The sequence below is a fragment of the Salvelinus fontinalis genome, chromosome 7 (assembly GCF_029448725.1).
Source record: "Salvelinus fontinalis isolate EN_2023a chromosome 7, ASM2944872v1, whole genome shotgun sequence".
NCBI classification, from domain to species: Eukaryota; Metazoa; Chordata; class Actinopteri; order Salmoniformes; family Salmonidae; genus Salvelinus; species Salvelinus fontinalis.
The window spans coordinates 62,767,584-62,781,955 of NC_074671.1; the positions used below are offsets into that span (position 1 = coordinate 62,767,584).

A 14,372-nucleotide genomic window follows, 5' to 3' on the forward strand; every position below is an offset into this window, starting at 1 on the left:
AGACAGAAAGAGAGAAGAAGAGTGAGATATAAGGGGAGAGACAGATATAGAGACAGGAAGAGAGAAGAAGAGAGAGACAGAAAGAGAGGAGAAGAGAGACAGAAAGAGAGGATAAGAGAGACAGAAAGAGAGGAGAAGAGAGACAGAAAGAGAGAAGAAGAGAGAGACAGAAAGAGAGGAGAAGAGAGACAGAAAGAGAGGAGAAGAGAGACAGAAAGAGAGGAGAAGAGAGACAGAAAGAGAGGAGAATAGAGACAGAAAGAGAGGAGAAGAGAGAGACAGAAAGAGAGGAGAAGAGAGACAGAAAGAGAGAAGAGAGACAGAAAGAGAGGAGAAGAGAGACAGAAAGAGAGGAGAAGAGAGACAGAAAGAGAGGAGAAGAGAGACAGAAAGAGAGGAGAAGAGAGACAGAAAGAGAGGAGAAGAGAGACAGAAAGAGAGGAGAAGAGAGACAGAAAGAGAGGAGAAGAGAGAGACAGAAAGAGAGAAGAAGAGTGAGATATAAGGGGAGAGACAGATATAGAGACAGGAAGAGAGAAGAAGAGAGAGACAGACAGCTAGATCAGAGTGAGATATAAGGGGAGAGACAGATATAGAGACAGGAAGAGAGAAGAAGAGAGAGACAGAAAGATAGGAGAAGAGAGAAAGAAAGAGAGGAGAAGAGAGACAGAAAGAGAGGAGAAGAGAGACAGAAAGAGAGGAGAAGAGAGACAGACAGCTAGATCAGAGTGAGATATAAGGGGAGAGACAGATATAGAGACAGGAAGAGAGAAGAAGAGAGAGACAGAAAGAGAGAAGAAGAGTGAGATATAAGGGGAGAGACAGATATAGAGACAGGAAGAGACAGGGTTTCACCTTAACCCTCTGTTCCTCTGCTGGATCAGGAAGTTCAGCCACGCTCCTCTCAATGTCGTCCAGCCACTGGAGAAGGTCATCAGTCTTCCTACGGTACTGGTACCACTGGGGGGCTATCGCCAGGGCCTTCCTCCTCCTCACACCACGCAGGTCCTACACACACACACACACACACACACACACACACACACACACACACACACACACACACACACACACACACACACACACACACACACACACACACACACACACACACACACAATCAGGTGAACTACTGATAGAATGGTACAAAATTATATTTTTCTCAATGTTGTCATTATTCCAAGACTGTATTCTGCACCATGACACTGTTGTATTTAGTGTTGAGCTGATTGTGTTTGATTCTGATCTGTTCTTTCTTGTCCAGGTCTGGAACTCTCCTCTGTAGCTTCTGTCCTTTCAGCAGCAGCTCCTTCACTGCCCCCTCCTCACAGTTCTAAAACAGAGACAAGAGCCAGAGAGAGAGATGGGGGGGGTCAGGGGGAGAGATAGAGAGGGAGAGAGGGAGAGAAGGGGGGAGAGAGATGGGGGAGAGAGAGGGGAAGAGAATGTGTGTGAAAGAGAGAGTGTGTGCGAGAGAAAGAGAGAGAGCGAGATGGAGGAGAGAGAGAGTGTGTGTGTGTAAGAGAGAGAGAAAGAGATATGTAGACATTACTTGAATGAAAGAACAGAAATAGAACATAATAGAACAGAATAGAATATAACAGCATAGAATATAACAGAATAGAACAGAATAGAATATAACAGAATAGAATAGAACAGAATAGAACAGAATAGAATAGAACAGAATAGAACAGAACAGAATGGAACAGAACAGAATAGAACAGAACGGAACAGAATAGAACAGAATAGAACAGAATAGAACAGAATAGAACAGAATGGAGCAGAATAGAATAGAATAGAATAGAACAGAACAGAACAGAACGGAACAGAATAGAACAGAATAGAACAGAATGGAGCAGAATAGAATAGAATAGAACATAATAGAAGCGTGTGTGTTACCCCGTCCTGTCCTGTGAAATCTTCCTCCTTGAGGTTCTCTCCCTGTTTCTCTTCTTCCTCCAGCAGGTCCAGCCAGATCTTAGCTTCACTGTGGAACTGCTCCACTTCCACTGCTGATGCTGCCGCCTACACACAACCACCCAAACACACACACACACACACACACACACACACACACACACACACACACACACACACACACACACACACACACACACACACACACACACACACACACACACACACACACACACACACACACAATCATGTAACCTTTGCACTTTGCACTTTTGTCCATCATGGCCTTAAAAAATCACTAAGATATTTTTCCATTTGAGAATCTTGTTTGATTGTTTCTACAGGATCTCTTCTTGTCATTTAACACACAGGACAGTAGAGGATCGAGAGAGATGTTTTCAAACTGAATTCATAAGAGATGTTTTCAAACTGGCACTGAATTCATAAGGCCTTCTTGGCCTTCTTCTTTTGCAATGAAAAGTCTTTGTTAGAGGGCAGGGGGTCAGTACCTGTCCTGCAGTGATGCGCTGTGCGATGCTGTCAAAGCGCTGGTTGAGCTTTTCCAGTTTGGGCCCCAGCTGTGCCTGGCAGTGTTCCCCACGAGTCCCCAGCAGACCCCGGCCTAGCACCCGCACCGCCTCCACCTTACTATGCATCACCTCCAAGTCCCCACGCAGACCCTGGGAAACACACCATCAATACACACACACACACACACACCATCAATATACACACACACACACACCGTCATTATACACACACACACACACCGTCAATATACACACACACACACACACCGTCATTATACACACACATACCTTGAGGACAGGTGTGTTGTGTACCTTGAGGACAGGTGTGTTGTGTACCTTGAGGACAGGTGTGCTGTGTACCTTGAGGACAGGTGTATTGTGTACCTTGAGGACAGGTGTGTTGTGTACCTTGAGGACAGGTGTGTTGTGTACCTTGAGGACAGGTGTGTTGTGTACCTTGAGGACAGGTGTGTTGTGTACATTGAGGACAGGTGTGTTGTGTACCTTGAGGACAGGTGTGTTGTGTACCTTGAGGACAGGTGTGTTGTGTACCTTGAGGACAGGTGTGTTGTGTACATTGAGGACAGGTGTGTTGTGTACCTTGAGGACAGGTGTGTTGTGTACCTTGAGGACAGGTGTGTTGTGTACCTTGAGGACAGGTGTGTTGTGTACCTTGAGGACAGGTGTGTTGTGTACCTTGAGGACAGGTGTGTTGTGTACCTTGAGGACAGGTGTGTTGTGTACCTTGAGGACAGGTGTGTTGTGTACCTTGAGGACAGGTGTGTTGTGTACCTTGAGGACAGGGTCGTTGGGTCCCTGGTTCTCTATCTGGTCCATCTCTTTCTCTGCTCCCTCCATCCACTCCTTTATCACCTTCATATTCACATCTAACGTCTCCACCTGGCTCTGGTAGTCCTGTGGGGTGTGCGTGTGTGTGTGTGTGTGTGTGTGTGTGTGTGTGTGTGTGTGTGTGTGTGTGTGTGTGTGTGTGTGTGTGTGTGTGTGTGTGTGTGTGTGTGTGTGTGTGTGTGTGTGTGTGTGTGTGTGAATGCGACACAGCGTTAGAAGCAGTCCCCTACTACAGTGTGTGTATATAACAATGGAACCATAGTGTTTCTACTGTAGACAGACAGACACAGTAACCTTCACTAGGTGATGAACTATGCATTCTGATACACTGTGTTCCTCCCTTTAACCATAACAGAGAGACAACAGACACAACAGGGACTCAGACAGACCTGAGACAGCTAGACCAGGCTGGGGGCTCATGATAAGAGGAGGGAGAGATGGACAGACAGAGACAGAGACAGAGAGAGGGGGGGGGCAGACAGAGACAGAGAGAGAGAGAGGCGGGACAGACAGAGCCAGAGACAGAGAGAGAGAGAGAGAGAGAGGGGGGGGGGACAGACAGAGACAGAGACAGAGACAGAGAGAGATAGAGAGACTCACCAGCAGCAGCTTTAACCACTCCTCACTCCTGGAGGTGACAGCGACCCAGTTACAGTTGAGTAGCTGGACCTTGTCATCCACCAGGCTCTCCTGACCTCTCAGCACTGCCTTCAAGGCTTCAGCCAACTCCACTACAGCCTTTAACTGGGGAGCATGCTTCTCTGTCTGCTTCTGGGTTGCCTGGGGGAGAGAGGGAGGGAGAGAAAGAGAGACAACACACTTAGGACATAACCCTAGCTTGTGTGGAGAGAGCCTGAGGACAGTAACCTGGAGGACAGAGGGACCCTATATAAGACACTAACCTGGAGGACAGAGGGACCCTATATAAGACACTAACCTGGAGGACAGAGGGACCCTATATAAGACACTAACCTGGAGGACAGAGGGACCCTATATAAGACACTAACCTGGAGGACACAGGGACCCTATATAAGACACTAACCTGGAGGACAGAGGGACCCTATATAAGACACTAATCTGGAGGACAGAGGGACCCTATATAAGACACTAACCTGAAGGACAGAGGGACCCTATATAAGACACTAACCTGGAGGACAGAGGGACCCTATATAAGACACTAATCTGGAGGACAGAGGGACCCTATATAAGACACTAACCTGGAGGACAGAGGGACCCTATATAAGACACTAACCTGGAGGACAGAGGGACCCTATATAAGACACTAACCTGAAGGACAGAGGGACCCTATATAAGACACTAACCTGGAGGACAGAGGGACCCTATATAAGACACCAACCTGGAGGACAGAGGGACCCTATATAAGACACTAACCTGGAGGACAGAGGGACCCTATATAAGACACTAACCTGGAGGACAGAGGGACCCTATATAAGACACTAACCTGGAGGACAGAGGGACCCTATATAAGACACTAACCTGGAGGACAGAGGGGCCCTATATAAGACACTAACCTGGAGGACAGAGGGACCCTATATAAGACACTAACCTGGAGGACAGAGGGACCCTATATAAGACACTAACCTGGAGGACAGAGGGGCCCTATATAAGACACTAACCTGGAGGACAGAGGGGCCCTATATAAGACACTAACCTGGAGGACAGAGGGACCCTATATAAGACACTAACCTGGAGGACAGAGGGACCCTATATAAGACACTAACCTGGAGGACAGAGGGACCCTATATAAGACACTAACCTGGAGGACAGAGGGGCCCTATATAAGACACTAACCTGGAGGACAGAGGGGCCCTATATAAGACACTAACCTGGAGGACAGAGGGACCCTATATAAGACACTAACCTGGAGGACAGAGGGACCCTATATAAGACACTAACCTGGAGGACAGAGGGACCCTATATAAGACACTAACCTGGAGGACAGAGGGACCCTATATAAGACACTAACCTGGAGGACAGAGGGACCCTATATAAGACACTAACCTGGAGGACAGAGGGACCCTATATAAGACACTAACCTGGAGGACAGAGGGGCCCTATATAAGACACTAACCTGGAGGACAGAGGGACCCTATATAAGACACTAACCTGGAGGACAGAGGGGCCCTATATAAGACACTAACCTGGAGGACAGAGGGACGGTTGTGACACAACATAATAGGGAATTGTGACATTGTCTTGGAGGTTAATCACATGGAGGGGTGAAGAAACAAATTGAGTCAAATCATTTTATGTTGAAGAGTGGAATCCAATCAGAGCCTGATGGAAGACGAGGAACACGACCCAGATAGATTATAGAGCATCAGCCTCCCATCTTCTCAGATGGACTGAAGGAGAAACACATCAGAGTGTTGACGGGCTGATGGAAATAGAAGCCTGTAAATTCACCAGACAATCAGCCGTTTGTTTACTGACAGCGAGCGTGTTGCTAGGCAACCAACCAGGCCATCTAGGAAAACAGACTGCGTCCCAAATGGCAACCTATTCCCTTAACATGGGGACCCTGGTCTAAAGTAGTGCACTATATAGGGAGCAGAGCCCTATGGTCCTGGTCTAAAGTAGTGCACTATATAGGGAGCAGAGCCCTATGATCCTGGTCTAAAGTAGTGCACTATATAGGGAGCAGAGCCCTATGGTCCTGGTCTAAAGTAGTGCACTATATAGGGAGCAGAGCCCTATGATCCTGGTCTAAAGTAGTGCACTATATAGGGAGCAGAGCCCTATGGTCCTGGTCAAAAGTAGTGCACTATATAGGGAGCAGAGCCCTATGGTCCTGGTCTAAAGTAGTGCACTATATAGGGAACAGAGCCCTATGGTCCTGGTCTAAAGTAGTGCACTATATAGGGAGCAGAGCCCTATGGTCCTGGTCTAAAGTAGTGCACTATATAGGGACTAGGGTGCCATACATTCAGAGCAGGTCTGACAGAACTCTGACCTCCTTCCCCACTGAGATAACCACTGCCATTACACCACTTACACACCACCTTACTGGAGCTGGGAAACGACCAAACACAGGTGGAAATCACTACACGTGTGTGTGTGTGGGTCTGTCCCTACGCGTGTGTGTGTGGGTCTGTCCCTACGTGTGTGTGTGTGGGTCTGTCCCTACGTGTGTGTGTGTGGGTCTGTCCCTACGTGTGTGTGTGTGTGTGGGTCTGTCCCTACGTGTGTGTGTGTGGGTCTGTCCCTACGTGTGTGTGTGTGTGGGTCTGTCCCTACGTGTGTGTGTGTGTGTGGGTCTGTCCCTACGTGTGTGTGTGTGGGTCTGTCCCTACGTGTGTGTGTGTGGGTCTGTCCCTACGTGGGTGTGTGTGTCTGTCCCTACGTGGGTGTGTGTGTATCTTCTGGTCTGTGTGTTTGTGTTTGTCCTCCTACCTTGGCCCAGTCCAGCTCAGCCTCTAGATCACCGGGCATCCCCTCCACAGCAGACCGCCTAGTCAGCTCAGCGTCCGTAGCAGCTAGCCACTCTGTCAGGCTGTTCAACTCCTTACGCAGTTTCCTGGACAACTTCAGACTCTTCTCCAGTTCCTGTTTTCCCTCCGTCACCTGACAGACACAAACACACATCTCACAGATACCTGTCATTCACTTCTAATTTAATCATCTTCATCTAATCAATCACTCTGAATTCAATTCAATTCTTTTACATTCAAATAAACTTGATTTATTCCCCGACTTAAAAAAGCACCACCCCAAACAAAACCAATACACACCAAACTCCATCTCCCAGAATCCTTTGTGGCCAGTTAAACCAATCATTGGCTCTGTACGAGAGGCAGTGGATTTAGTTTACAATTGGCTCATTCATCCCCCTCCTCTCCCCTGTAACTATTCCCCAGGTCGTTACTGCAAATGAGAACGTGTTCTCAGTCAACTTACCTGGTAAAATAACGGTAAAATAAAAATAAAAAATAAAAGGTTGAGGCGTGCTATTGGCTGATGCCACTGACCTGCGCGCCCAGTTGATTATAGAGCAGCTTGAGGGCAGTGAGTCTGTCGTCCAGCTCTTTAGGCTTCTCCGTCTGCTGTCTCTGAACGATCTGTCTTCCTGTCTTTATCACTGTCTCTACTTCCAACTTCACCTCACTCAAACTCTTATACAACTTCTGTATAGGAGGAGAGGAGAGGGAGGAGGGATGGGAGGAAGGGGGACAGGGAGAGAGAGGGAAGGAGGAGAGAGAGAGAAGGAGGAGAGAGAGAGAGAGAAGGAGGAGAGAGAGAGAGAGAGAGAGAGAGAGGGGGAAGGAAGGAGTAGAGAGAGAGAGGGAGAGAGAGGGAAGGAGTAGAGAGAGAGAGAGCGAGAGAGAGGGAAGGAGGAGAGAGAGAGAGAGAAGGAGGAGAGAGAGAGAGCGAGAGAGAGAGGGGGGGAAGGAAGGAAGGAGTAGAGAGAGAGAGGGAGAGAGAGGGAAGGAGTAGAGAGAGAGAGAGCGAGAGAGAGGGAAGGAGGAGAGAGAGAGAGAGAAGGAGGAGAGAGAGAGGGAAGGAGGAGAGAGAGAGAGAGAGAGGGAGAGAGAGAGAGAGAGAGAGAGAGAGGGGGAAGGAAGGAAGGAGTAGAGAGAGAGAGGGAGAGAGAGGGAAGGAGTAGAGAGAGAGAGAGCGAGAGAGAGGGAAGGAGGAGAGAGAGAGAGAGAAGGAGGAGAGAGAGAGAGCGAGAGAGAGGGAAGGAGGAGAGAGAGAGAGAGAGAGAGAGGGAAGGAAGGAGTAGAGAGAGAGAGAGGGAAGGAGGAGAGAGAGAGAGAGAAGGAGGAGAGAGAGAGAGAGAGAGAGAGAGAGAGAGAGAGAGAGAGAGAGAGAGAGAGAGAGAGAGAGAGAGAGAGAGAGAGAGAGAGAGAGAGAGAGAGAGAGAGAGAGAGAGAGAGAGAGAGAGAGAAGGAAGGAGTAGAGAGAGAGAGAGGCACACTGTTAATAACACAATATTAAATCAGTCATGCACAGTACTTGATCAAAAAAGGAGACTCCACTGTAAAGAAACAACTAATTTGAAAACAACATGATTTCAACTGTAGTGAAATGTTTGGGGACCGCTGAAGAACCCTTTTGGAACCCTTTGTTCTAAGAGTGTATTATCCCAAAAACAATCCAGAGAAGACAACAACTAGAATGCAATCTGTGAGGCTAGAAATCTGAAACGAGCCCGGCCCTAGCAGGAACTAGCAGGAACTAGCAGGACTAGCAGGAACTAGCAGGAACCAGCAGGACTAGCAGGAACTAGCAGGAACCAGCAGGAACCAGCAGGAACTAACAGGAGCTAGCAGGAACTAGCAGGACTAGCAGGAACTAGCAGGAACCAGCAGGAACTAGCAGGAACTAGCAGGAACTAGCAGGAACTAGCAGGACTAGCAGGAACCAGCAGGAACCAGCAGGAACTAGCAGGAACCAGCAGGAACCAGCAGGAACTAGCAGGAACTAGCAGGACTAGCAGGAACCAGCAGGAACCAGCAGGAACTAGCAGGAACTAGCAGGACTAGCAGGAACCAGCAGGAACCAGCAGGAACTAGCAGGAACCAGCAGGAACCAGCAGGAACTAGCAGGAACTAGCAGGACTAGCAGGAACCAGCAGGAACCAGCAGGAACTAGCAGGAACTAGCAGGAACTAGCAGGACTAGCAGGAACCAGCAGGAACTAGCAGGAACTAGCAGGAACTAGCAGGAACCAGCAGGAACTAGCAGGACTAGCAGGAACCAGCAGGAACTAGCAGGAACTAGCAGGAACTAGCAGGAACCAGCAGGAACCAGCAGGAACTAGCAGGAACCAGCAGGAACTAGCAGGAATAGCAGGAACCAGCAGGAACTAGCAGGAACTAGCAGGTACCAGCAGGAACTAGCAGGAACCAGCAGGAACTAGCAGGAACCAGCAGGAACCAGCAGGAACTAGCAGGAACCAGCAGGAACTAGCAGGAACCAGCAGGAACTAGCAGGAACCAGCAGGAACTAGCAGGAACTAGCAGGAACCAGCAGGAACTAGCAGGAACCAGCAGGAACTAGCAGGACTAGCAGGAACCAGCAGGAACTAGCAGGAACTAGCTGGAACCAGCAAGAACCAGCAGGAACTAGCAGGAACCAGCAAGAACTAGCAGGAACCAGCAGGAACTAGCAGGAACCAGCAGGACTAGCAGGAACCATCAGGAACTAGCAGGAACCATCAGGAACCAGCAAGAACTAGCAGGAACCAGCAGGAACTAGCAGGAACCAGCAGGAACTAGCAGGACTAGCAGGAACCAGCAGGAACTAGCAGGAACCAGCAGGAACTAGCAGGAACCAGCAGGAACTAGCAGGAACTAGCAGGAACCAGCAGGAACTAGCAGGAACTAGCAGGACTAGCAGGAACCAGCAGGAACTAGCAGGAACTAGCTGGAACCAGCAAGAACCAGCAGGAACTAGCAGGAACCAGCAAGAACTAGCAGGAACCAGCAGGAACTAGCAGGAACCAGCAGGACTAGCAGGAACCATCAGGAACTAGCAGGAACCATCAGGAACCAGCAAGAACTAGCAGGAACCAGCAGGACTAGCAGGAACCAGCAGGAACTAGCAGGAACTAGCAGGACTAGCAGAAACCATCAGGAACCATCAGGAACCAGCAGGACTAGCAGGAACCAGCAGGAACTAGCAGGAACCAGCAGGAACTAGCAGGAACTAGCAGGAACCAGCAAGAACGAGCAGGAACTAGCAGGAACCAGCAGGAACCAGCAGGAACCAGCAGGAACTAGCAGGTACCAGCAGGAACCAGCAGGACTAGCAGGAACCAGCAGGAACTAGCAGGAACCAGCAGGAACCAGCAGGAACTAGCAGGAACCAGCAGGAACCAGCAGGAACTAGTAGGAACTAGCAGAAACCAGCAGGAACCAGCAGGGACTAGCAGGAACCAGCAGGAACTAGTAGGAACCAGCAGGAACTAGCAGGAACCAGCAGGAACCAGCAGTAACTAGCAGGAACCAGCAGGAACTAACAGGAACTAGCAGGAACCAGCAGGTAACATCCCTACTCAGCAGGTGACATCCCTACTCAGCAGGTGACATCCCTACTCAGCAGGTGACATCCCTACTCAGCAGATGACATCCCTACTCAGCAGGTGACATCCCTACTCAGCAGGTGACATCCCTACTCAGCAGGTGACATCCCTACTCAGCAGGTGACATCCCTACTCAGCAGGTGACATCACTACTCAGCAGGTGACATCTCTACTCAGCAGGTGACATCACTACTCAGCAGGTGACATCACTACTCAGCAGGTGACATCACTACTCAGCAGGTGACATCACTACTCAGCAGGTGACATCACTACTCAGCAGGTGACATCACTACTCAGCAGGTGACATCTCTACTCAGCAGGTGACATCACTACTCAGCAGGTGACATCACTACTCAGCAGGTGACATCCCTACTCAGCAGGTGACATCCCTACTCAGCAGGTGACATCACTACTCGGCAGGTGACATCACTACTCAGCAGGTGACATCACTACTCAGCAGGTAACATCACTACTCAGCAGGTGACATCTCTACTCAGCAGGTGACATCACTACTCAGCAGGTGACATCACTACTCAGCAGGTGACATCCCTACTCAGCAGGTGACATCCCTACTCAGCAGGTGACATCACTACTCGGCAGGTGACATCACTACTCAGCAGGTGACATCACTACTCAGCAGGTGACATCACTACTCAGCAGGTAACATCACTACTCAGCAGGTGACATCTCTACTCAGCAGGTGACATCACTACTCAGCAGGTGACATCCCTACTCAGCAGGTGACATCCCTACTCAGCAGGTGACATCACTACTCGGCAGGTGACATCACTACTCAGCAGGTGACATCACTACTCGGCAGGTGTTTTTCACTGCAGTGTGTGATTGATTACTGATTGATTACCCACCATGCATTGTTCCAACTGTGACTGCACCACGTCCTGTTCCACGCTGCGTATGTCCAACACCCCCAGCTGTGCCTTCACATCCCAGAGAACCCTCTCACACTCTGAGAGACGCTGGTCGAAGTTCACAGGTTTCTGGAAGAGCCTGAACTTCACACACACCTCCTGGAGTTTCTTCTACAGGGGCAGAAGAAAGATTTAAAAAAGAAATATGCATATATATATATATATATAGAGAGAGAGAGAGAGATATAGAGAGTGAGAGAAAGAGATAGAGAATGAGAGTGAGAAAGAGAGAGAGAGAGAGACACCGCCCTTGATGAGGATGTCATATTGATTTGCCTTGACATGCTTTGTGTGATAACGACAATTCTAAAAACGTGACACTATGGATTTATTTGTGGACTGTGTGAAGATGCTGAGGTGTGTGTGTGTGTTACCTGTATCATGTGGATCTGGGCCGCTACTCTGTGTGTGTGTGTGTGTGTGTGTGTGTGTGTGTGTGTGTGTGTGTGTGTGTGTGTGTGTGTGTGTGTGTGTGTGTGTGTGTGTATGTGTGTGTGTGTGTGTGTGTGTTACCTGTATCAGGTGGATCTGGGCTGCTACTCTGTGTGTGTGTGTGTGTGTGTGTGTGTGTGTGTGTGTGTGTGTGTGTGTGTGTGTGTGTGTGTGTGTGTGTGTGTGTGTGTGTGTGTGTGTGTGTGTGTGTGTGTTACCTGTATCAGGTGGATCTGGGCTGCTACTCTCTCTGACTGGTCTCTCTCTGTATTCTTCTTCTTCATGTCTTCCAGAGTCGCCTCGTGACCATTCAGCTCTGTCTGGATCTTCTGTTCAAACAAAACACAGCCAATCAGAACACACACACACACACACACACACACACACACACACACACACACACACACACACACACACACACACACACACACACACACACACACACACACACACACACACACACACACACACACACTCAAATACACACTCATTCCCATGCACCTCCATCCCTGTACCACATGGGGGAGGACAGCCTCAAGGATTGAGGAGAATTAATTCTGCTCTGTCCCCCGTGTTCTGCTCTGTCCCCCGTGTTCTACTCTGTCCCCCGTGTTCTGCTCTGTCCCCCGTGTTCTGCTCTATCTCCCGTGTTCTGCTCTGTCCCCTGTGGTCTGCTCAGCCTGTTTGGAGGTTCAGCTCTCTGGCATGTTTCTGTTTGGGTTCAGCTCTCTGGCATGTTTCTGTTTGGGTTCAGCTCTCTGGCATGTTTCTGTTTTGGTTTAGCTCTCTGGCATGTTTCTGTTTGGAGGTTCAGCTCTCTGGCATGTTTCTGTTTGGGTTCAGCTCTCTGGCATGTTTCTGTTTGGGTTCAGCTCTCTGGCATGTTTCTGATTGGGTTCAGCTCTCTGGCATGTTTCTGTTTGGGTTCAGCTCTCTGGCATGTTTCTGTTTGGGTTCAGCTCTCTGGCATGTTTCTGTTTGGAGGTTCAGCTCTCTGGCATGTTTCTGATTGGGTTCAGCTCTCTGGCATGTTTCTGTTTGGGTTCAGCTCTCTGGCATGTTTCTGTTTGGGTTCAGCTCTCTGGCATGTTTCTGTTTGGGTTCAGCTCTCTGGCATGTTTCTGTTTGGGTTCAGCTCTCTGGCATGTTTCTGTTTGGGTTCAGCTCTCTGGCATGTTTCTGTTTGGAGGTTCAGCTCTCTGGCATGTTTCTGTTTGGGTTCAGCTCTCTGGCATGTTTCTGTTTGGAGGTTCAGCTCTCTGGCATGTTTCTGATTGGGTTTAGCTCTCTGGCATGTTTCTGTTTGGGTTCAGCTCTCTGGCATGTTTCTGTTTGGGTTCAGCTTTCTGGCATGTTTCTGTTTGGGTTCAGCTCTCTGGCATGTTTCTGATTGGGTTCAGCTCTCTGGCATGTTTCTGTTTGGGTTCAGCTCTCTGGCATGTTTCTGTTTGGAGGTTCAGCTCTCTGGCATGTTTCTGTTTGGGTTCAGCTCTCTGGCATGTTTCTGTTTGGAGGTTCAGCACTCTGGCATGTTTCTGTTTGGAGGTTCAGCACTCTGGCATGTTTCTGTTTGGAGGTTCAGCTCTCTGGCATGTTTCTGTTTGGAGGTTCAGCTCTCTGGCATGTTTCTGTTTGGGTTCAGCTCTCTGGCATGTTTCTGTTTGGGTTCAGCTCTCTGGCATGTTTCTGTTTGGAGGTTCGGCTCTCTGGCATGTTTCTGTTTGGAGGTTCGGCTCTCTGGCATGTTTCTGTTTGGAGGTTCAGCTCTCTGGCATGTTTCTGTTTGGAGGTTCAGCTCTCTGGCATGTTTCTGTTTGGGTTCAACTCTCTGGCATGTTTCTGTTTGTAGGTTCAACTCTCTGGCATGTTTCTGTTTGTAGGTTCAGCTCTCTGGCATGTTTCTGTTTGGAGGTTCAGCTCTCTGGCATATTTCTGTTTGGAGGTTCAGCTCTCTGGCATGTTTCTGTTTGGGTTCAGCTCTCTGGTATGTTTCTGTTTGGAGGTTCAGCTCTCTGGCATGTTTCTGTTTGGAGGTTCAGCTCTCTGGCATGTTTCTGTTTGGGTTCAGCTCTCTGGCATGTTTCTGTTTGGGTTCAGCTCTCTGGCATGTTTCTGTTTGGAGGTTCAGCTCTCTGGCATGTTTCTGTTTGGAGGTTCAGCTCTCTGGCATGTTTCTGTTTGGGTTCAGCTCTCTGGCATGTTTCTGTTTGGGTTCAGCTATCTGGCATGTTTCTGTTTGGATTTAGCTCTCTGGCATGTTTCTGTTTGGAGGTTCAGCTCTCTGGCATGTTTCTGTTTGGATTTAGCTCTCTGGCATGTTTCTGTTTGGGTTCAGCTCTCTGGCATGTTTCTGTTTGGAGGTTCAGCTCTCTGGCATGTTTCTGTTTGGGTTCAGCTCTCTGGCATGTTTCTGTTTGGAGGTTCAGCTCTCTGGCATGTTTCTGTTTGGGTTCAACTCTCTGGCATGTTTCTGTTTGTAGGTTCAGCTCTCTGGCATGTTTCTGTTTGGAGGTTCAGCTCTCTGGCATGTTTCTGTTTGGGTTCAGCTCTCTGGCATGTTTCTGTTTGGAGGTTCAGCTCTCTGGCATGTTTCTGTTTGGGTTCAGCTCTCTGGCATGTTTCTGTTTGGGTTCAGCTTTCTGGCATGTTTCTGTTTGGAGGTTCAGCT

At 49.0% G+C, this 14,372-nt stretch overlaps 1 protein-coding gene across 4 annotated transcripts in view; it reads right to left on the reverse strand.

The window, feature by feature from the left end:
* The window catches only part of LOC129859984 (dystrophin-like), a 186,264-nt gene that overhangs the window by 125,585 nt on the left and 46,307 nt on the right, over positions 1-14,372 (reverse strand). For all 4 annotated transcript variants that reach the window (XM_055930280.1, XM_055930278.1, XM_055930279.1 and 1 more), the window contains exons 10-19: positions 11,923-12,033; positions 11,210-11,383; positions 7,286-7,441; positions 6,711-6,881; positions 3,897-4,076; positions 3,240-3,362; positions 2,427-2,597; positions 1,900-2,025; positions 1,199-1,333; positions 856-1,008 (exon numbers count right to left, since the gene is read on the reverse strand). In XM_055930280.1, the coding sequence (XP_055786255.1) occupies positions 856-1,008; positions 1,199-1,333; positions 1,900-2,025; positions 2,427-2,597; positions 3,240-3,362; positions 3,897-4,076; positions 6,711-6,881; positions 7,286-7,441; positions 11,210-11,383; positions 11,923-12,033 (1,500 nt within the window). The remainder of the gene's footprint in view (positions 1-855; positions 1,009-1,198; positions 1,334-1,899; positions 2,026-2,426; positions 2,598-3,239; positions 3,363-3,896; positions 4,077-6,710; positions 6,882-7,285; positions 7,442-11,209; positions 11,384-11,922; positions 12,034-14,372) is intronic.